General features: G+C 49.3%; 2 protein-coding genes across 2 annotated transcripts in view; one reads left to right on the top strand and one right to left on the bottom strand.

Annotated features, from left to right (window-relative positions):
• LOC137535386 (zinc finger protein 585A-like) overlaps positions 1-24,035 on the bottom strand; it is a 764,031-nt gene that overhangs the window by 368,967 nt on the left and 371,029 nt on the right. The gene's annotated exons all lie outside the window — the stretch shown is intronic.
• The window catches only part of LOC137535849 (uncharacterized), a 349,356-nt gene that overhangs the window by 81,997 nt on the left and 243,324 nt on the right, over positions 1-24,035 (top strand). The window contains 1 exon segment of the mRNA XM_068257733.1: positions 106-812. Coding sequence (XP_068113834.1) covers positions 106-812 — 707 coding nt within the window.

Genomic DNA, 24,035 nt, shown 5'->3' with positions numbered 1-24,035 from the left:
TGTTTCAGAGAAAAAGGAAGCCTTTCCATACATGAAAGATCTCACACTGGTGTGAAGACTTATTCATGTGCTGAGTGTGGTAAATGTTTTGCACGGAAAACAGAGCTTGTGAGTCATGAAAGAACTCACACTGGTGAGAAGCCCTATTCATGTACAGAGTGTGGGAAATGCTTTGTACAGAAATCACATCTTGTCCGTCATGAAAGATCTCACACTGGTGAGAAGCCATATTCATGTACTGGGTGTGGGAAATGTTTTGCACTTAAATCGCATCTTGTCAAACATGAGCGATCTCACACTGATGAGAAGCCATATTCATGTGCTGAGTGTGGGAAATGTTTCAGAGAAAAAGGAAGCCTTTCCATACATGAAAGATCTCACACTGGTGAGAAGCCTTATTCATGTGCTGAGTGTGGGAAACGCTTTGCACGGAAAACAGAGCTTGTGCGTCATGAAAGATATCATACTGGTGAGAAGCCCTATCCATGTACAGAGTGTGGGAAATGCTTTGTACAGAAATCACATCTTGTCAGTCATGAAAGATCTCACACTGGTGAGAAGCCATATTCATGTACTGAGTGTGGGAAATGTTTTGCACATAAATCAGACCTTGTCAAACATGTGAGAACTCATACATGTGAGAAGCCCTATTCATGTGCTGAGTGTGGGAAATGTTTTACACATAAATCATGTCTTGTCAGACATGAGAGAGTTCACACTGGTGAGAAGCTCTATTCATGTGCTGAGTGTGGTGAATGTTTTGCACAGAAATCCCATCTTCTCAGACATGAGAGATCTCATACTGGGGAATAGTAAGGGTCAATGAAACATAGCTTAACCTTCAGTCAACCTGCACTGGCCACAGCACACTGCTCTCCATCTCCCCAGCATAGCCAGAAGTAGAGAGGATGGAGAGAGGAGTGCAGCGGCCAATAACAGGCTTGTTCAGTTAAGCTTATCCCTCTCTCATTCACTGATGATGATAATTTTTTTTACCTTTTACCATTGCAAGGGGTAATAAGCCAGGTTCTTTATTCATACAAAGGAAGCACGATCTGCAGTCACATGTCGCCAGGGCTCTCCTGAAGAGAGTATAAAGCCAATGCATTTTTATCTGGCTGAATAAACACTTCTGATATTAAGTGCTGAAAAGTAAATTATTTGTTTTTCTTGGGAGCTGAATGACCCAGAAAGAAAGTCACTCTGATATGGCTGCTGTGCACAATTCAGTCAATTTATCCTGTTAATGTAAAACTAAGAATATGAGACTTCAGGAAAGTTTTGTGTTACTGCACATAAAATGTATTTGCACATAAAATGTATTTATGTATTGTGACTTCAAGTTAGCCTTAAGGTGCCCCACACTAACTCGACTTCCAGCCAATATACAGCAGATTCAATCACTGTGATCGAATCTGCTGTGAAATCGATAATGCAAATGCTGACCGATCAACTGATTTCCATTTGGAATTGATCGATTCTGTTGATCTGTCCAGGCGGAAAATTTTGCTCGATCGCCGGCTCGGGAGCCCGTTGTTACTGGCGTACAATTTGGCAACGACCAACACACCATAGCGGCAGCAATACATGACCTGACCAGCCAGCGCAAGTCCCCGTGATCCGTTCAGTCACGCTTCTTCTGGCTGGACTTCTTCTCCATCTTCTCCTCACTTCCTGTCGCGTCCTGTGACAAGCCGAAGTTCAAACAGTAGCTCGCCCTCTACCGTTTAAACTTTTGTTTGCCACAGGGTGAGACAGGAAGTGAAGAGGAGGGCGCCAAAAGAAATGTGGCTGAACGGATTCAGGGGACTCACGCCGGCGGACAGGTAATATTATTGCTGCTGGCCGGGGGAGCAGGAGTGACCTGGGGGTGGCAAGGCAGGCAGCAGTGGCGGTTTCACAAGAGTTTTGAATCGATTTGATGGTGAGATTGATTCAAATCTATGTGCAGTGTATGAGCAGCCAATAGATCCCTCTGTGATCAGATTAGATCAGAGAGGGATCTATCTGTTGGTCGATCTGGTGCCAATCGACCAGTATATGGCAGCCCTTAAAATCTAATGCCATTCATCCAAATCCTGTGCATCTAAGTAATGTATGAGAAAGAAGCATTTCACAGGGTCTGAATCAGAAGGCCAAGCCTATTGCAATGCATTATGGTCTGAATCAGAAGGCTCTGCCTATTGCAATGCATTATGGTCTGAATCAGAAGGCTCAGCCTGTTGCAATGCATTGTGGTCTGAATCAGAAGGCTCAGCCTGTTGCAATGCATTGTGGTCTGAATCAGAAGGCTCGGCCTGTTGCAATGCATTGTGGTCTGAATCAGAAGGCTCAGCCTGTTGCAATGCATTATGGTCTGTATCAGAAGGCTCAGCCTGTTGCAATGCATTATGGGTGAATCAGAAGGCTCAGCCTGTTGCAATGCATTATGGGTGAATCAGAAGGCTCAGCCTATTGCAATGCATTATGGTCTGTATCAGAAGGCTCAGGCTGTTGCAATGCATTATGGTCTGTATCAGAAGGCTCAGCCTGTTGCAGTGCATTATGGGTAAATCAGAAGTCTCTGCCTATTGCAATGCATAATGGTCTGAATCAGAAGGCTCAGGCTGTTGCAATGCATTGTGGTCTAAATCAGAAGGCTCAGCCTGTTGCAATGCATTATGGTCTGAATCAGAAGGCTCAGCCTGTTGCAATGCATTATGGGTGAATCAGAAGGCATAGCCTATTGCAATGCATTATGGGTGAATCAGAAGGCTCAGCCTGTTGCAATGCATTGTGGTCTAAATCAGAAGGCTCAGCCTGTTGCAATGCATTATGGTCTGAATCAGAAGGCTCAGCCTGTTGCAGTGCATTATGGGTAAATCAGAAGTCTCTGCCTGTTGCAATGCATTATGGTCTGAATCAGAAGGTTCAGCCTGTTGCAATGCATTATGGGTGAATCAGAAGGCTCAGCCTATTGCAATGCATTATGGGTGAATCAGAAGGCTCAGCCTGTTGCAATGCATTATGGTCTGTATCAGAAGGCTCTGCCTTTTGCAATGCATTATGGGTGAATCAGAAGGTTCAGCCTGTTGCAATGCATTATGGTCTGTATCAGAAGGCTCAGCCTGTTGCAGTGCATTATGGGTAAATCAGAAGTCTCTGCCTAGTGCAATGCATTATGGTCTGTATCAGAAGTCTCTGCCTAGTGCAATGCATTATGGTCTGTATCAGAAGGCTCAGCCTGTTGCAATGCATTATGGGTAAATCAGAAGTCTCTGCCTGTTGCAATGCATTATGGTCTGAATCAGAAGGCTCAGCCTGTTGCAATGCATTATGGTCTGAATCAGAAGGTTCAGCCTGTTGCAATGCATTATGGGTGAATCAGAAGGCTCAGCCTATTGCAATGCATTATGGGTGAATCAGAAGGCTCAGCCTGTTGCAATGCATTATGGTCTGTATCAGAAGGCTCTGCCTTTTGCAATGCATTATGGGTGAATCAGAAGGTTCAGCCTGTTGCAATGCATTATGGTCTGTATCAGAAGGCTTAACCTGTTGCAGTGCATTATGGGTAAATCAGAAGTCTCTGCCTGTTGCAATGCATTATGGTCTGAATCAGAAGGCTCAGGCTATTGCAATGCATTATGGGTGAATCAGAAGGTTCAGCCTGTTGCAATGCATTATGGTCTGTATCAGAAGGCTTAGCCTGTTGCAGTGCATTATGGGTAAATCAGAAGTCTCTGCCTGTTGCAATGCATTATGGTCTGAATCAGAAGGCTCTGGCTAAACTAGACAAGACAAATAACATTTATATCGCACTTTTCTCCTGGCAGACTCGAAGCACAAGAGCTGCAGCCACAAGGTTGCGCTCTAGGCAGTAGCAGTGTTAGGGAGACTTGCCTAAGGTCTCCTACCAAACAGCTGCTGGCTTACTGAACAGGAAGAGCCAAGATTTGAACCCTGTTATTGCAAGACTATTGCAATGCATTATGGAAGAATCAGAAGGCTCATGGAAGAATCAGAAGGCTCAGCCTGTTGCAATGCATTATGGGTGAATCAGAAGGCTCAGCCTGTTGCAATGCATTATGGTCTGAATCAGAAGGCTCAGCCTGTTGCAATGCATTATGGTCTGAATCAGAAGGCTCGGCCTGTTGCAATGCATTATGGGTGAATCAGAAGGCTCAGCCTATTGCAATGCATTATGGGTGAATCAGAAGGCTCAGCCTGTTGCAATGCATTATGGGTGAATAAGAAGGCTCTGCCTGTTGCAATGCATAATGGTCTGAATTAGAAGGCTTAGCCTGTTGCACAGCATTATGGTCTGAATCAGAAGTAGACCTGCCAAGAGTCAAGTTTTCACTATGACACTAACAATTTGTAGCCTCTATCACAGCATCTCGGGGCACTGGTCAAATGTCCCGACGACCTCTTCACAGAGCAGTTTGCAGTTAACTGTTTCAGTGCTCAGTCTTTGCAGAGAACACAAATACGTGCATCACATTGCACTCTGCAGCTTTGCCTCACGCTGAACTTCATCAGCAGCACAACAACATAAAACTCCAGGCTCAGCAAGGAATGTCTTTGTAGTTGAGAGAGAGTGAGACAGGGTTCTCTACCCTGGCTATCTGGTTACAGAGCATCTGAACAGTGAGGTGAATATCTTATCTTTCAATATGCTTGTGAAGTGCTACAAGTCCTGTATGGATCAATCATATTGGTTGCATTCATCTGTGCTTTTGCTTTTATAAATAACCCATATAGTGATACAAGATCCTTAATTAGGGATAGTTGAGTGATTTTATGCATTTACAGTCCTGGGACTTGAGTTATGAACTTGCAGACTCTGTGTTAACATTTCTGATATGTGACTTTTTTTGCCAGAAATAAAGAATTTAATATTTTGCACATTTCAGTCTTTTATTTTTTTATTTCATATATTCATAACTCTTCATGTAGAGCTGTTTACTTTAATTTATACCCTTTAATACATATGTGTGCTGTGATTGTTCTTTAAATAACTTGCCTATCATCGCTCCATGTGCCAATCTCTGCATAGGATGGAGGGGGAAACTGTATAAGGGAAAGGCGTGGTTTTGAAAAATTGGTGCATGGTTAAAAGTGTGACAGGGTCATGTTTTAGTGTCCCTTTTTCCTGGCTCCAAAAGTTGTAAGGTATGCAGAAGGCTCTGCCTGTTGCAATGCATTATGGTTTGAATCAGAAAGCTCCACCTATTGCAATGCATTATGGCCTGAATCAGAAGGCTCTGCCTGTTGCAATGCATTATGGTTTGAATCAGAAAGCTCCACCTATTGCAATGCATTATAGTCTGAATCAGAAGGATCTGCCTACTGCAGTGCATTATAGGTGAATCAGAAGGATCTGCCTACTGCAGTGCATTATAGGTGAATCAGAAGGATCTGCCTACTGCAGTGCATTATAGGTGAATCAGAAGGCTCTGCCTGTTGCAATGCATTATGGTTTGAATCAGAAAGCTCCACCTATTGCAATGCATTATGGCCTGAATCAGAAGGATCTGCCTTTTGCAATGCATTATGGTCTGAATCAGAAGGTTTAGCCTATTGCAATGCCTTATGGTCTGAATCAGAAGGATCTGCCTAACACTAAAGCTGGACAAACATCATGGAAGAACGTCAGTGGATGATTCGCAAATGTTTACTCCCAAAATTTGCATACCACACATTCTCAGCGAGCCCCCTTGACTTTAATGGCAGGTGAACTTCTAAAACTTTCAGGGCATCTCTGCAGCTATAAAATAGGTGTACAAAGTGTGCAGAAACCAAGACAGTGGCACAGCGGAGGGGAATCAATGGCAAATTAGTTGCCAAAAAGTATGTATTATATGCAAAAAAATGTTTAATGTGTTTTTTTTTTTGTTTTTTTTTTAAGAAGTGTCAATGGCCGTCAACTTCATCGGTGAATAGCAAAGCCCTCCTTCATGCTACAATCACCAAATTTGCAGGGCATGTTAAAGTGAACAGTGAGAACAATGGAAATTTTTTTCATCAAAAAGAACTTGTTAGGATTTTTTTTTAAACGAGGTTAAATGGCAGATAATTTATCGGAAGTGTAAATTTACATATATGAAGTGAAAGAGCAGTGACTGCCATGCTGGAGCTTCCAGGTGGTCAGTATGTAGTGCTTAATGAATACCTGGAAACCCGATGGAACCGGCAACACTTTTGCCAGATATCGCTGTACAGCTGCAATATTGCTGTATCACTGAAAAAATTAGCTATGAATTGCCCATAAAAAGTTAAATTGTTGGGATCCCCCCTCTTAAGCCCCTTTAACCCCTTATCCCCCATGCAGGTTAGGATAACCAGATTGCAAAGCCTGGTAGTGTGAACGACAGACGATCGTTGTTTGCCACTAACTGTCCACCGGAAAACATGTTCATTCATTCCTGCCTTCTACAAGGTGTGAAGATACTGTGAATATTCAGCGTAACCATTTGGAGACCGGCTGCCTAACCCCCCTTAAGGACCAGACAATTTTACATGCAGGGGGGCGCATTTGGGGGGGTCAGGGACAGGCAGCCGGATCCCCAGTATTGTTAGGTAGGTATGGTGTGGCCAGGTGTCCCCTCTGTAGCTAGCAGCCTTTACTCACCTCCCAGACTCCAGCAATGAGCAGCTGTAGACACCTCCACTCTTGCCGGTGTAATGTCTGATTGCGCTGCCCAGAAGCTCCCTTCCACACTGAGTAGCACGCATGCTCAGTGTGAAGTTAATTAGGCTGCTGGTGGTAAAATACTAAATATCTCCACTTCCTTACATCCTACACTCCTCAAATTTTCAGGGTAGGGAGGGGACTAGAGATATCGCAAACCTCCAATTTTTGGTTTGCGAACCCCTTTCGCGAACTTCCACGGAAGGTTCGGTTCGCGCAAAAGTTTGCGAACCGCAATAGACTTCAATGGGCAGGCGAACTTTGAAAAATAGAAAAAGTTATGCTGGCCACAAAAGTGATGGAAAAGATGTTTCAAGGGGTCTAACACCTGGAGGGGGGCATGGCGGAGTGGGATACACGCCAAAAGTCCCGGGGAAAAATCTGGATTTCACGAAAAGCAGCGTTTTAAGGGCAGAAATCACATTGAATGCTAAATTGCAGGCCTAAAGTGCTTTCAAACATCTTGCATGTGTATACATCAATCAGGGAGTGTAATTAGAGTACTGCTTCACACTGACACACCAAACTCGCTGTGTAATGCACCGCAAACAGCTGTTTGCGTATTGACGGCCGTGCTGGACTGGTGCGCAACATGGCCAGAGTGCAGGCCGTGGCGGTTTTCCAGCCCATATGGTCGCCGGGCTGTGGTAGCTCAATGATAGAACAACAGTGACTGTACAGCTGATCAAATTTGGTCTGACCACAATGAAGCAACGACCTTATTATCTTTGGTGTGCCACCCCCACCCGAGACACTCCTATAGCCGGCGGTCATTGCTTCATTGTGATACGCAAGCCCCTTCACTACGGCAAGGTAATGATCACGAAGGGGGATGGGCACATGTACATGCCTTTTGTGTTTTTTGTTGCAGCCACCCGCAGTGCAGCCAGAAAAATTAGGCAGGCATGTACACGCACCAGAAAAATTAGTATAGCGGCCTTAAAAATTCATGAATCCGCCTAGAGTCCTGGACCCTGTTGGTGGTGGCGGAGGAGGCAGTCAAGCGGCCTACAGGCAGAGATGCTGTGTGTGGGGACTGATTTAGTCTTCGGTCGGGCAGTAGCCCTCCGGGATCCATGCCTCATTCATTTTGATAAAGGTGAGGTACTGAACACTTTTGTGACTTAAGCGACTTCTCTTCTCAGTGACAATGCCTCCAGCTGCACTGAAGGTCCTTTCTGACAGGACGCTTACGGCAGGGCAAGAGAGAAGTTGGATGGCAAATTGGGACAGCTCTGGCCACAGGTCAAGCCTGCGCACCCAGTAGACCAAGGGTTCATCGTCGCTGCTCGCAGTGTCTACATCCACACTTAAGGCCAGGTAGTTGGCTACCTGCCGGTCCAGGCGTTGGTGGAGGGTGGATCCAGAAGGGCTACGGCGAGGCGTTGGACTAAAGAATGTCCGCATGTCCGACATCACCCCAAGATCGCTGGAGCGTCCTTTCCTTGCCTGCATGGACTTGGGAGGAGGAGAATTGCTGCCAGTGGTACCTTTATTGCGTTGTGCTGTCACATCACCCTTAAACGCATTGTAAAGCATCATTGACAGCTTGTTCTGCAAGTGCTGCATCCTTTCCGCCTTCTGTTGAGTTGTTAACAGGTCTGCCACTTTGTGCCTGTACCGAGGGTCTAGTAGCGTGGCCACCCAGTACAGGTCATTCCCATTATGTTTTTTTGATGCGGGGGTCCCTCAACAGGCTGGACAACATGAAAGAGGCCATCTGCACAAAGTTGGATCCAGACGTACTCTCCATCTCCTCTTGCGCTTCCTGAGTGACGTCACGCAACTCTTCTTCCTCCCCCCAGCCACGAACAATACCATGGGAACGTGGAGCTGCACAAGCACCCTGTGACGGCTGCTGCGGTTGTTCTTCTGCCGCCGCCTCTTCCTCCTCAACAGAAACACCTTCCTCATCCGAGTCTGACTCCTTTCCTTCCCCACACGACTCCTCTTCTTCCTCCTCCCCCCTCTGTGCTGCCGCAGGTGCCAAGGAAAAATCTGGTTCGGATGAAAATCGCTCCCACGACTCCTCCTTCCATAACTGTTCCTGTTCACACTCCTCTACAGCTTCATCCACCACTCTACGCACGGCACGCACCAAGTTGGTCACCTCCTCAAATGGCTGCATGATCCTGCATGCATTTCGCATCAGTGTCCAGTTCGGTGGCCAGAACAACCCCATCTTCCCAGATTGTGTCCTTCTACTGTAATTGTACAGGTACTGGGTGACGGCTTTCTCCTGGTCTAGCAGGCGAGAGAACATGAGCAGGGTGGAATTCCAGCGAGTTGGGCTATCGCAAATGAGGCGTCTCACCGGCAAGTTGTTTCTCCGCTGAATGTCCGCAAAGCGTGCCATGGCCGTGTAAGACCGCCTTAAATGCCCACACAACTTCCTGGCCTGCTTCAGGATGTCCTCTAAGCCTGGGTACTTTGACACAAATCTTTGCACGACCAGATTCAGCACATGAGCCATGCAGGGTACATGTGTCAGCTTTCCCAAATTCAAAGCGGAAAGGAGATTGCTGCCATTGTCACACACCACGTTGCCGATCTCCAGCTGGTGCGGGGTCAGCCATTGCTCCACCTCTTTGTTAAGAGCAGCCAGGAGAGCTGGTCCAGTGTGACTCTTCGCTTTGAGGCAAGACATGTCTAAAATGGCGTGACACCGTCGTACCTGGCATGCAGCGTAGGCTCTGGGGAGATGGGGCTGTGTAGCTGGAGAGGTGGAGATGGCAGCGTCTCTAGAGTTAACTATCACTCAGCCAAGGAGGTGGAGGAGGACAGCAAAAAGGATGTAGCAGGAGGAGAAGGAGAGGAGGTGGCAGGAGGCCTGCCTGCAAGACGTGGAGGTGTCACAAGTTGGTCCGCTGCGCAGCCACGTACTCCATGCTTGCCATCGGTCACCAGGTTGACCCAATGGGCTGTGTACGTAATGTAGCGGCCCTGCCCGTGCTTGGCAGACCAGGCATCCGTGGTCAGGTGGACCCTTGACCCAACGCTCTTTGCAAGAGATGACACCACTTGCCTCTCAACTGCACGGTACAGTTTGGGTATGGCCTTTTGTGAAAAATAATTGCGGCCTGGTATCTTCCACTGCGGTGTCCCAATGGCCACAAATTTACGGAAAGCCTCTGACTCCACCAGCTTGTATGGTAATAGCTGGCGAGCTAATAGTTCCGCCACGCCAGCTGTCAGACGCTGGGCAAAAGGGTGACTGGCAGAAATTGGCTTCTTCCGCTGGCTGTCCATAGCTGGCGATACATGGCGCCGGACACTGCCCCCAGCTGTTTCTGAGGACAAGCTCCCTCTGCTTCTTTCATGGACTCGTCTCCTCCTACTCCTCTCTGGCTCCCCCTCTGAACTGTCCCCCTGGTCATCTCCTCTATTGGGAACATACGTGGCATCCATATAATCATCATCATAATCATCCTGCCCAGCTTCGCTTTCCTCAGACACCTCCACAACTGCACCAACATCAGGTGCTTCATCATCAGGGGTGCTCAACAGGACCCCGAATGCGAAGTTTACCCGAAAATCCGGGCGATTTTTCAGGTTTGCCGAATGCGAACCCGAAGAATTCAATCCATGCCAAATCCGAATGTGAAGTCTCCCGAATGTGCGCACTCGAATTCGGACGGATAGAGCGGTGGGTTCGGCTTCGGGATTTGGGGATGACGTCATTGGGCCAATCAGAAGTCCTCCAGCCGAGGACCTGGCAACCCTAGCAACCAATCAGAGGAGGGGAGCCTGGCCCTCCCCTCCTCTATATAAGGCGGCTATCTTGTGGAGCCACGTACTTGTGTGACTGTGCTGGTACTGAGAGATTCTGCAGTGCTGTGCTGTGTCTGAGCAAGTGCATTTCACTGCTAAACCTAGCGTTTTGCTTCCTAAACACCTCCTAAACACATTTATTGTTGTCTTATATAGTTAGCTAGTGTTTTGATTGTTTTTAGTCAGCTAGTGTATACTGTATACTGTGCTAGGCTAGTGTTAGTCTGTGTGCAGGCTAGGCCTGCTAGCCTAGGTAGTCTTAGCCTACTACTAGCTTAGGTAGGTTAGGGATTCTAGTTAGTTGTGTACTTAGTACTAGTTTAGTTAATTATTTAATTATTTAGTACTGCTGTAGTCTGTTACTTTATTAGTTTCAGTACTGTGTTAGTTAGTTACTGACTGTGTACAGGCCACCACCAGTATCCATTGTGAGTGACCTGTGACTGTCACCTGTGTGACCGATTGTAATTGTCGCCAACTGTCTGCCACATGACTTAGTTATAGTGTAGTACGCTAGGTATTTCTTAGTTACCTGCGTGTGTACTACTACTGTCTACTACTATACTACTAGTACCCGTTCACTTAATTTTTTTTCACTGTTACTGTCTGATTTTATTATCATCTGTAGTGTGTAATAAATAAGAGTTACAACACAGGCCACCACCAGCATCCGTTGTGAGCGACCTGTGACTGTCACCTGCCCGAGCCTATTGATTGATTGATTGCGTCTGACCGTGTGTGACCGATTGTAATTGTCATCAACTGTCTGCCGCACGACTTAGTTATTGTGTAGTACGCTAGGTATTTCTTAGTTATCTGCGTGCGTACTACTACTACTACTGTCTACTACTACTACTAGTCACCACCAAGTCACCACCAACACAGACTTTATTAAAGTTTACACCCTTTCCCGCCCTCTTCTACTTTTTTTTTTACTGTATTTGTATAGGGCACAATGACTGGCAGAGGTAGAGGGCGAGGCACCACCAGGAGAGGCAGCGCCATTTCAGGAGCCACTGCCAGCAGCAGCAGGTCTGGGACTTGTCCGCCGCCAGCCACTGACCGCAGGGAGGAGGGAGCAGAGGCGCAACAGCAGCGCGTTGCGCCCATCTTTGAGATGGGTCGTCGCCCACGGCCCATTGTGGAGAGTCAGGTGCAGGCTATGGTGGAAATGATGGCGGAGCAGGAAGCCACCGTTTCCATCCAGGCCTCCAGCACCAGCGAGACCAGTGCCACCACCACCAGCACTCCGGTCCGCAGCAGGCCTCCACCACCGCTTGAGGTCACGGTGACCCCATTGACCAGCCTGCCCTCACTGAGCTCGGTCTTCACCCCAGTGACTGCAGCCATGTACAGGATCTTCTAAAAAAATTAGCATATTGTGATAAAGTTCATTATTTTCTGTAATGTACTGATAAACATTAGACTTTCATATATTTTAGATTCATTACACACAACTGAAGTAGTTCCAAGCCTTTTATTGTTTTAATATTGATGATTTTGGCACACAGCTCATGAAAACCCAAAATTCCTATCTCAAAAAATTAGCATATTTCATCCGACCAATAAAAGAAAAGTGTTTTTAAAACAAAAAAAGTCAACCTTCAAATAATTATCTTCAGTTATGCGCTCAATACTTGGTCGGGAATCCTTTTGCAGAAATGACTGCTTCAATGCGGCATGGCATGGAGGCAATCAGCCTGTGCCACTGCTTAGGTGTTATGGAGGCCCAGGATGCTTCGATAGCGGCCTTAAGCTCATCCAGAGTGTTGGGTCTTTCGTCTCTCAACTTTCTCTTCACAATATCCCACAGATTCTCTATAGGGTTCAGGTCAGGAGAGTTGGCATGCCAAATGAGCACAGTAATACCATGGTCAGTAAACCATTTACTAGTGGTTTTGGCACTGTGCGCAGGTGCCAGGTCATGCTGAAAAATGAAATCTTCATCTCCATAAAGCTTTTCAGCAGATGGAAGCATGAAGTGCTCCAAAATCTGATGGCTAGCTGCATTGACCCTGCCCTTGATAAAACACAGTGGACCAACACCAGCAGCTGACATGGCATCCCAGACCATCACTGACTGTGGGTACTTGACACTGGACTTTAGGCATTTTGGCATTTCCCTCTCCCCAGCCTGCCTCCAGACTCTGGCACCTTGATTTCTGAATGACATGTAAAAGTTGCTTTCATCCGAAAAAAGTACTTTGGACCACTGAGCAACAGTCCAGTGCTGCTTCTCTGTAGCCCAGGTCAGGCGCCTCTGGCGCTGTTTCTGGTTCAAAAATGGGTTCATGCTTCCATCTGCTGAAAAGCTTTATGGAGATGAAGATTTCATTTTTCAGCACGACCTGGCACCTGCTCACAGTGCCAAAACCACTGGTAAATGGTTTACTGACCATGGTATTACTGTGCTCATTTGGCATGCCAACTCTCCTGACCTGAACCCCATAGAGAATCTGTGGGATATTGTGAAGAGATAGTTGAGAGACGAAAGACCCAACACTCTGGATGAGCTTAAGGCCGCTATCGAAGCATCCTGGGCCTCCATAACACCTAAGCAGTGGCACAGGCTGATTGCCTCCATGCCATGCCGCATTGAAGCAGTCATTTCTGCAAAAGGATTCCCGACCAAGTATTGAGCGCATAACTGAAGATAATTATTTGAAGGTTGACTTTTTTTGTTTTAAAAACACTTTTCTTTTATTGGTCGGATGAAATATGCTAATTTTTTGAGATAGGAATTTTGGGTTTTCATGAGCTGTATGCCAAAATCATCAATATTAAAACAATAAAAGGCTTGGAACTACTTCAGTTGTGTGTAATGAATCTAAAATATATGAAAGTCTAATGTTTATCAGTACATTACAGAAAATAATGAACTTTATCACAATATGCTAATTTTTTGAGAAGATCCTGTACAGGGATGTTGTGGAGCAGTTTGAGCAGGAGATAATGGGGACATCATCATGCAAGGAGGAGGGGGAGGTTGAGGTGCAGCAGTTTGTGGTTGGCACTGATGGGGAGGGGCGTGATGCAGGGGATGTTGGGGTAGAGGAGTTGGTTGAGGCGGGCTCACAGGATATGTTTGGGGTTGATGATGATGACTTGCTGGATCCTTCCTATGTGCCACCAGTACCACCAGCACAGTTGGTTGAAGGCAGCTCGTCATCGGAGGAGGAGGCGTCTCTGGCACAGAGGCGCGGCAGCAGCAAGGCGGCCAGCACAGGGCGTGAAAGGCAGGAGCCACAGCCTGCTGCTTCAGCCGCTACCACCACCCGCAGCAAACCTCCAACTAAAACAAAAAAGGCACAATCCTCCAAGGGCACCCAAAAACCCCAGCCCTCAAGCTCAAAGAGCAGGTTGAAGTCCCCAGTCTGGCGGTACTTCACCAAGTGCCCAGTGGACGCGACACGTGCACTTTGCAACAGTTGCAGTGTCAGTCTCAGCAGAGGTCGCGATCTGCTCAAGTTGGGTACCTCGTGCCTGCAGACCCACTTAAAGAGCAGACATTTTGAGGACTTTAGTGAGTTGGAGAAGCTGATGCAAAGTGGTGCAGGCAGTGGTCAGAGCCAGACAGCCACTGCACAGATTTCAGCAGGAGCAGCAGCAGCAGCATCTGACTTTCCTGCCCATCCAGCAGCAGCAGCACAGCAGCAACTCACTCCCACCCCCCCAACTTCCCGGGCAGCCAGTCCTCAGTGGCCTCATCAGCTCCCTCCACAGTGGCCTCCTCATCCTCCCGTGCAGGCAAACGCCGCCAGACCCTGCTCAGCGAAGCATTCCCCGGTGTGACCAAGGTGCTGCCTCCCGCCCACAGGCGTATCCAGTTGCTGAACGGGTTGCTTGCCCGGGCCGTGTGCTCCCAGCTCCTGCCATATTCCTTTGTGCAGGAGGGGAGTGACATCTGAGCGCTGCTGCAGGTTGGGATCCCGGAGTGGCAAGTCCCCAGCCGCCACTATTTCTCCCGCAGGGCGATCCCAGAACTGCACCGCTCTGCCATGGCGAACGTGGGCCGCGCGCTCGATCACACTGTGAGTGCATGGATCCACATAACCATGGATTCATGGAGCAGCCGTTTTGGGACAGAGTGCTATCTGTCCTTTACGGCCCACTGGGTCAGCCTGGTGGAAATCCCGAGCAAGGAAGCAGCAGGTCCACCCTCGGGCGCAGCAGCAACAGCAGCGGCACCAGTCGCCCACTATGTGGTGCCACTGCACGGGGTCAGGGGAGAAGCAGCAGCTCCCGCCGCCAAGCGATCCCGGCTCTCCAGCAGCATGAAGGCCCCCACCTGCCAAGCGCTGCTGGAGATGAAAAGCCTTTGGAAAAACTCCTTGACGGCATCGAATGAGCTCCGGTACCTCAGGGAGCAGGAGAGGACGTGGCTGACCCCCAGAGGCCTCACTGTGGGATTGGTGGTGTCCGACAATGCCGCCAACCTGCTGGCTGCCATCAGCAGGGGAGACTTGCTCCACGTCCCTTGCTTGGCCCACGTCCTGAACCTGGTAGTGCAAAAGTTTATGCGCACCTACCAGGGGATGCAGGAGCTGTTTGAAGCAGCGCGGAAGATTGTACGTGCTTTCCGCAAATCAGCAGCTGCCACAGCCAAACTGGCAGACATCCAGCAGCTAGAGGGCCTGCCACGACACCACCTCATCATAGATGTGCCAACTCGCTGGAACTCCACCCTGGCGATGTTGGAGCGGCTGGTTGTTGAGCAGAGGAGGGCTGTCAACCGGTACATCTATGATGCCACTGTCACCGGCACTGGCAGCAGTACCACCAAACTCCAGCTCCTCACCAACGCACAATGGGGGCAGATGCAGCAGGTCTGCTTGGTGTTGGCTCCCTTCCTGCAGGGAACCAACTTGGTGAGTGAACAACGGGCATCCCTCTGCCAGTGGGTGCCCTTTGTTTGTCTGCTGGACAGGGCACTGATTTGGTGGATTTTGGATAGGAGGCCCTGAAGCAGGTGGAACAGCAGCCGCCTGCGCAGTCCACTGCTCCGCAGGTATTTGAGTCCCTGGAGGAGGAAGAGGAGAAGGAGGAGTTGGAGGTGCTGGACGTTGCTGCTGGGGGGGAACATCGGAGCGCAGCAGCAGTGGTGCGAGGGTGGAGAGAGGAGGAAGAGGCTCAGGGGCAAGAGGAGAAGGAGGACGCTGACCCTGATGTCTCTGTTGGACGGTCCACCCTGTTCCTCATGGCAGCGCACATGCTGCGCCGCCTGCGCACAGACCCCAGGGTCAAGCGGATGCAAGCGAGGGAGGATGCCTGCATCAGCATGATCCTGGACCCACGGCTGAGGGGGAGGTGGGATCAGTTTCTACCTGCCAGAGACCGTGAGCAGCGAGCAAGGGAGTTGCAGGAGATCCTTGTTCGGCGACTGGAGGAAGCCTTCCCCCCGCCTCCCCCCCCCCTCTGTCCCTGTCCAGCAGCCAGCACAGCAGCCGGTGCCTGCGGCCAGCAGCAGCGTCGGGCGCCCAGGAGACCTGCTGTCATTGACGCAGGCGTTCTACATGAAGGTACAGCAGCCGAGAGAGGAGGTGCATGCAGCAGCCACCTTCGCAGAGAGTCACAGCCAGCGCATGATCCGGATGGTGGCTGACTACATGGAGTCCTTCAGTGTGCTTGACACCGGCAGCGAGGAGCCTGTGGACCCCAGGGAGTACTGGGTGGAGCGCTTGCACATCTGGAGGGAGCTTGCGCAGTACGCCCTGGTATTGTCTTGCCCCCCTTCCAGCGTGCTGTCTGAGAGGTGCTTCAGTGCGGCCGGTGGCATACTATTCTGTTGTTCAGATCAACAGAATCTGACTAAGTGTGGATCCCCGGCTCCGGCCGGTTCTAGCACACTTTGGTATCTGACTAGGGTCTGAGCGCTAACACACTACAGCATTCGCAACAGCAGACGCGGAACTACTGACAGCCCTGCTCTATATATAGTCAACATGCTGCATAGCGCCGCCCCAGTCACTCAGCCAATCCGGATGCTAGCTGGAGTCAGCTGACCACCTGATCAGCTGACTCCCCTCTTAGCTGCATAAAGGTCCTGCCGCTCTGCTCGCGCGCGCGTAGCCCTTAACCTGGGAGCAATGGAAGGACCCTGAGCACATACCCGCATGGCAGAGACCGCCGGTTGACACGCGGAGATTAGAGTTGGGCCGAACGGTTCGCCTGCGAACGGTTCCATGCGAACTTCAGTGGTTCGCGTTCGCGTCCCGCAGGCGAACCTTTGCGGAAGTTCGGTTTGCCCCATAATGCACATGGAGGGTCAACTTTGACCCTCTACATCACAGTCAGCAGGCCCAGTGTAGCCAATTAGGCTACACTAGCCCCTGGAGCCCCACCCCCCCTTATATAAGGCAGGCAGCGGCGGCCATTAAGGCCACTCGTGTGCCTGCATTAGTCAAAGTAGGGCGAGCTGCTGCAGACTGTCTCTCAGGGAAAGATTAGTTAGGCTTAGCTTGTTCCTGTCTGGCTGCATACCTGTTCTGTGAACCCACCACTGCATACCTGTGCTGTGAACCCACCACTGCATACCTGTGCTGTGAACCCACCACTGCATACCTGTTCTGTTCAGTGGACCCGCCACTGTATACCTGTTCATTGAACCCACCACTGCATACCTGTGCTGTGAACCCACCACTGCATACCTGTGCTGTGAACCCACCACTGCATACCTGTGCTGTGAACCCACCACTGCATACCTGTTCTGTTCAGTGAACCCACCGCATCAGTGCGCATACCTGTTCTGTTCAGTGGACCCGCCACTGCATACCTGTTCTGTTTAGTGAACCGCCACTGTATACCTGTTCTGTTTAGTGAACCGCCACTGTATACCTGTTCTGTTTAGTGAACCCGCCACTGCATACCTGTTCTGTTCAGTGAACCCACCGCATCAGTGCGCATACCTGTTCTGTTCAGTGGACCCGCCACTGCATACCTGTTCTGTTTAGTGAACCGCCACTGTATACCTGTTCTGTTTAGTGAACCGCCACTGTATACCTGTTCTGTTTAGTGAACCCGCCACTGCATACCTGTTCTGTTCAGTGGACCCGCCACTGCATACCTGTTCTGTTTAGTGAACCCGCCACTGCATACCTGTTCTGTTCAGTGGACCCGCCACTGTATACCTGTTCTGTTTAGTGAACCCGCCACTGCATACCTGTTCTGTTCAGTGGACCCACCGCATCAGTGCGCATACCTGTGCAGTTAAGTGAACCCGCCACTGCATACCTGTTCTGTTCAGTGGACCCGCCACTGCATACCTGTTCTGTTTAGTGAACCGCCACTGTATACCTGTTCTGTTTAGTGAACCGCCACTGTATACCTGTTCTGTTTAGTGAACCCGCCACTGCATACCTGTTCTGTTCAGTGGACCCGCCACTGCATACCTGTTCTGTTTAGTGAACCCGCCACTGCATACCTGTTCTGTTCAGTGGACCCGCCACTGTATACCTGTTCTGTTTAGTGAACCCGCCACTGCATACCTGTTCTGTTCAGTGGACCCACCGCATCAGTGCGCATACCTGTGCAGTTAAGTGAACCCGCCACTGCATACCTGTTCTGTTCAGTGGACCCGCCACTGCATACCTGTTCTGTTTAGTGAACCGCCACTGTACACCTGTAGCCAGATGACCATATGGGCTGTAAAGCCACCAAAACCTGCACTCTCGCCATGGTGCGCACCAGTAAAGCACGGCCGTCACTACACAAACAGCTGTTTGCGGTGCGTTACACGATGAGTTTGGTGTGTCAGTGTGAAGCAGTACCTTAATTACACTACCTGATTGATGTATACACATGCAAGATGTTTGAAAGCACTTTAGGCCTGTCATTTAGCATTCAATGTGATTTCTGCCCTTAAAACGCTGCTTTGCGTCAAATCCAGATTTTTCCCGGGGACTTTTGGCATGTATCCCACTCCGCCATCCCCCCCTCCAGGTGTTAGACCCCTTGAAACATCTTTTCCATCACTTTTGTGGCCAGCATAATTATTTTTTTTTTCAAAGTTCGCATCCCCATTGAAGTCTATTGCGGTTCGCGAACTTTAACGCGAACCGAACCTTTCGCGAAAGTTCGCGAACCCGGTTCGCGAACCGAAAATCGGAGGTTCGGCCCAACTCTAGCGGAGATAGCTGCCAAGCCGCTTGACTCAGCAGCGGCATCTCCGCTATTCCTTACACTGCCAGTGCCACACGTCACTCCTCCTCCTACTTCTGTTGTATTTATCCTCCTGCTATCAGTAGTCCCACCGCCAGGGTCCACACAATACATTGCCTGCTGCCAGTGCCACACGTCACTCCTCCTCCTACTGCTGCTGTATGTATCGTCCTACTGTCAGTGGTCCCACCGCCAGGGTCAACACAATACATTGCCTGCTGCCAGTGCCACACGTCACTCCTCCTACTGCTGCTGTATTTATCCTCCTGCTGTCAGTGGTCCCACCGCCAGGGTCCACACAATACATTGCCTGCTTCCAGTGCCACACGTCACTCCTCCTCCTACTGCTGCTGTATTTATCCTCCTACTGTCAGTGGTCCCACCGCCAGGGTCAACACAATACATTGCCTGCTGCCACTGCCACACCTCACTCCTCCTCCTGCTGCTGTATTTATCCTACTGCTGTCAGTGGTCCCACCGCCAGGGTCCACATAATGCATTGCCTGCTGCCAGTGCCACACGTCAGTCCTCCTCCTGCTGCTGTATCTATCCTGCTGTCAGTGGTCCCACCGCCAGGGTCCACACAATACATTGCCTGCTGCCAATGCCACATGTCACTCCTCCTCCTACTGCTGCTGTATTTATCCTCCTGCTGTCAGTGGTCCCACCGCCAGGGTCCACACAATACATTGCCTGCTGCCAGTGCAACACGTCACTCCTCCTACTGCTGCTGTATTTATCCTCCTGCTGTCAGTGGTCCCACCGCCAGGGTCCACACAATGCATTGCCTGCTGCCAGTGCCACACGTCACTCCTCCTCCTACTGCTGCTGTATTTATCCTCCTGCTTTCAGTGGTCCCACCGCCAGGGTCAACACAATGCATTGCCTGCTGCCAGTGCCACACGTCACTCCTCCTACTGCTGCTGTATTTATCCTCCTGCTGTCAGTGGTCCCACCGCCAGGGTCCACACAATACATTGCCTGCTGCCAGTGCCACACGTCAGTCCTCCTCCTGCTGCTGTATCTATCCTGCTGTCAGTGGTCCCACCGCCAGGGTCCACACAATACATTGCCTGCTGCCAGTGCCACACGTCACTCCTCCTCCTACTGCTGTATTTATCCTCCTGCTGTCAGTGGTCCCACCGCCAGGGTCCACACAATACATTGCCTACTGCCAGTGCCACACGTCACTCCTCCTCCTACTGCTGCTGTATTTATCCTCCTACTGTCAGTGGTCCCACCGCCAGGGTCAATACAATGCATTGCCTGCTGCCAGTGCCACACGTCACTCCTCCTACTGCTGCTGTATTTATCCCGCTGTTAGTGGTTCCACCGCCATGGTCCACACAATGCATTGTCTGCTGCCAGTGCCACACGTCACTTTTTTTTTTTTTTTTTTTTTTTTTATTCCACCTATTTCAATGTGATTTCCCTTTAAAAAAAAAAACGCATCCGAATTCCCGAACACTAATTTTTTACCGAATTTTGAGCCCGACACCAGAACCGAATCCGAACCGAATTTCATCGTCGAAGGCGAATTCGAATGTCATGCGGACCCAAATTCAAATGTCGTAACCCATAGAGGTGGGGAAAAGGCTATAGTGCGTGGTAAGCTGGTCACTGCACATCACAGTGGGGGAAGGTGTGTGGGTAGTGCGGAGTAACCATTACGGCTTGCGCGGGGTGAGTATAGGAGGTCCTGCCTCTTTGCAACCAATTAAACCTCTAACCGGAAGTGACGTAGCCAAGGATTATGGGTGATGTAGTTCTCTTTGGCGACGGACCGGAAATGATGCGAACAGGATGTATGGGTAATGTAGTCCATAGAAACCGCGGCCTTAGATGGATGGGAGGAGGTTCCAGGACGAGGCGAGCAGGTTATTCCGTAGTACTCACGTGGGGCAGATGGGAGTGTTTAAGCATATATAACCTCCGCATAGCCAACCAATCGCTAGCCCCTGATGAGTCTAAGGACGAAACGCGTTGGGCCCAGCTAGAGGGTGGCATACGGAGGAGACATGCTACTGTGATCCAGGACGCTGGAGTTTTTATATGCTTTTTATCTTTGTGGAACATGTGAGTGGAATTCTACTTATTTTATTGTTTATTAAAAAGTTGATTGCGCTATGGGAGCGTCTGTTTAGTTTTTAAGGCTATTCTGGGCTGATAAAGTTACTGAAGAGGAGACTGCAGAAGTGGGTTATATACAACAAACGTTGATGCTGTTTGTAATACAGCAGCCATAACTTCTGGTGAGCGCATCAGTGTATCGGTGGCTAGTGCACTTGGTGGAGCACATGAGTGCTGTGTTTATACTGAGGAGAAGGTGGTGGTGCATTAAATCCTGATATACTGCACTATGTTCTGCTGTTTGTTTCTATATGTATGAGCTTGGAGGTGAATTCAAGAATCAGGATCTACTGCAGCCAGGACAGAGGGTGTACCTATCCAGTGGATATATGAAACAGGCCTGCATTGCTGTTTGTCATTGAGCAGCCACCACATCTGGTGAGCGCATTAGATAACTTCTGTATGTGCTACATAGGGGTTAGGTGTGCTGCATGCCAGGTGGAGGTTATGTGTAGTGTTTAACGTTATCACACTATATATTGTCCCCCCCCCTCCTTTTTTCTTCTTTTTTATGTGCACCTCACCTGAGGGTGATTGTATGTGGAGACACTGTGAGAAATCGAAAGGATTCAGAGACATTATCGGATCCATATCCCCAGGATGCCGTTTTGAACACTTTTGGACTGTTAATTTGGTGAACTTGTGACAGTGTTGCGAACCGGTAGAGAGAGACTGTAGAAGGGTGGTATAGAGGAGGAGCGCAACATCTGGTGACATTTTTATAGTTCCAAATTCGAATGTACCCGAACCGAATTTTGGTACATCTGAGCATGCCTGTTCATCATCCCCCTCCTCAGACGTTACGTCCATACTATCGCCACCTAACTCAGACGTATGGGGTGTTGTAACTTGCTTAGCGCCTTCATCTTGTTGCAGCATTATTGGCTGGGAATCAGTGATTTCCACACTAAATAACTCCTGCGAAGTGTCAAATGCAGCGGATGTGGTGCTTGTAGTAGCGCTGGTGGCTGTGGGAGATGAGGTGTTCTGTGTTAAATACTCAACCACGTCCTCACAATTTTGGGAAGCGATGGCACGTGCCTTCTTCTGAGCACTGTACTTTGGGCCAGGTCTGCACGAAATCACATCAATATGACCTCGTACAGACCTGCCAGTGCCAGGTGGCCTTCCTCTGGGTCTGCCTCTACCTCTTCCTCTACCTGGTTTGTCCATTTTGTCAATCTCGGGGGGATGCTAGGTATATGCAGTGAGGTGGGTTCACTGAACACAAAGGTAGTTAGATGCAGTGAGGTGGGTTCACTAAACACTAAAGGTAGGTAGATGCAGTGAGGTGGGTTCACTCAACACAACAGTTAGGTATATGCAATGAGGTGGGTTCACTCAACACAACAGTTAGGTATATGCAATGAGGTGGGTTCACTGAACACTAAAAGTAGTTAGATGCAGTGAGGTGGGTTCACTGAACACTAAAGGTAGTTAGATGCAGTGAGGTGGGTTTACGCAACACAACAGCTAGCTATATGCAGTGAGGTGGGTTCACTCAACACTAAAGGTAGTTAGATGCAGTGAGGTGGGTTCACTCAACACTAAAGGTAGTTAGATGCAGTGAGGTGGGTTCACTGAACACAAAGGTAGTTAGATGCAGTGAGGTGGGTTCACTCAACAATAAAGGTAGTTAGATGCAGTGAGGTGGGTTCACTGAACACAAAGGTAGTTAGATGCAGTGAGGTGAGCTCACTCAACACAAAGGTAGTTATATGCAGTGAGGTGGGTTCACTCAACACAACAGCTAGCTATATGCAGTGAGGTGGGTTCACTGAATACTAAAGGTAGTTAGATGCAGTTAGGTGGGTTCACTGAACACTAAAGGTAGTTAGATGCAGTGAGGTGGGTTCACTCAACACAACAGTTAGGTATATGTAGTGAGGTGGGTTCACTGAACACTAAAGGTAGTTAGATGCAGTGAGGTGGATTCACTGAACACTAAAGGTAGTTATATGCAGTGAGGTGGGTTCACTCAGCACAAAGGTAGTTATATGCAGTGAGGTGGGTTCACTCAACACAAAGGTAGTTATATGCAGTGAGGTGGGTTCACTGAACACAAAGGTAGGTATATGCAGTGATGAGGTGGGTTAACTAAACACAACAGGTACTAGTAGGTATTATATGCAGTACTGGGTAGTACAATGTTCAGCTCCCTGTCACACACACCGGTAGTCACTGAATGTGCTGCTGGGCTGCTGGCAGTGGCACACACACAGTATGAATTAGCAATGCTGTCTATGCAACACAAGTGTTCAAAAAAAGATCACAAGAACAGGATTAGCTCTGAAAAGAGCTGTTGAATGAGGGGTGCTATGAAAGCAATAAGATTCAGCCAGGAGCAAGCTAAGAAGCCAAGAGCATGTCTAATCTGTCCCTAGGAGAAAAAGTCTGCAGCAGCTCACCCTAGTCTGTCTATTTGCAGGCACACGAGCGAGTGTAATGGCCGCCGGAGCCTGCCTTATATAAGGGGGGGTGGGGCTCCATGGCTGAGTGTAGCCGGATTGGCTACAATGTGCCTGCTGACTGTGATGTAGAGGGTCAAAGTTGACCCTCATAGTGCATTATGGGGCGAATCGAACTTCCGTTAAAGTTCGCCTTCGCAGGCGAACGCGAACCACCCGAAGTTCGCCTGGAACCGTTCGGGACATCTCTAGAGGGGACCCCCCGAATGACCTATATGCAAAATTGCAGCCACCGAGCCCTACTGGTTCAGGAGATAGATTAGAGAAACCTATCTCAGGAACCGGCGGGGCTCGGTGGCTGCAATTTGGCACAGAGCTAGATTATGGGGTCCCCTCCCTACCCTGAGAATTTGAGGAGTGTAGGATGTAAGGAAGCAGAGATATTTAGTATTTTACCACCAGCAGCATAATTAAATAGGAACTGTGGCCGCACAGTCTCCTACTGCGCATGCAGGGCAGCGCAAATTAACAGGCAGCGCAATCAGACACAACACCAGCATCCCTGCTCGCAGATGACTCTAAGTTCCGGGTCGCAGCTTGATGATGTCATCAAGCTGGGACACGACATTAGAGTCAGAGCGAGCAGGGATGCCTGCGAGAGCAGAGGGGAGCGACGATCAGTGGAGGAATGTCAGGAAGGTGAGTGGATCCTCTTCTTCTCCCACCGCCGCTGCTCATTTTGATCACTATGATCCACCGGCGATCGTAGTGATCAGGAACCAATCACCATGGTTCCTGATCACTGAGGGGAGATGTCAGCTGTCATTTGACAGCTTAATCTCCCCTCTCAGATGCGCACGATCGCTGTGTGATCCTTCGTTCAGCAGGATGTTGAATCT

This window comes from Hyperolius riggenbachi, chromosome 10 (assembly GCF_040937935.1).
Source record: "Hyperolius riggenbachi isolate aHypRig1 chromosome 10, aHypRig1.pri, whole genome shotgun sequence".
NCBI lineage: Eukaryota > Metazoa > Chordata > Amphibia > Anura > Hyperoliidae > Hyperolius > Hyperolius riggenbachi.
Note: the sequence above shows the minus strand (reverse complement) of the source record. Positions and strands in the feature narration are given on the sequence as shown.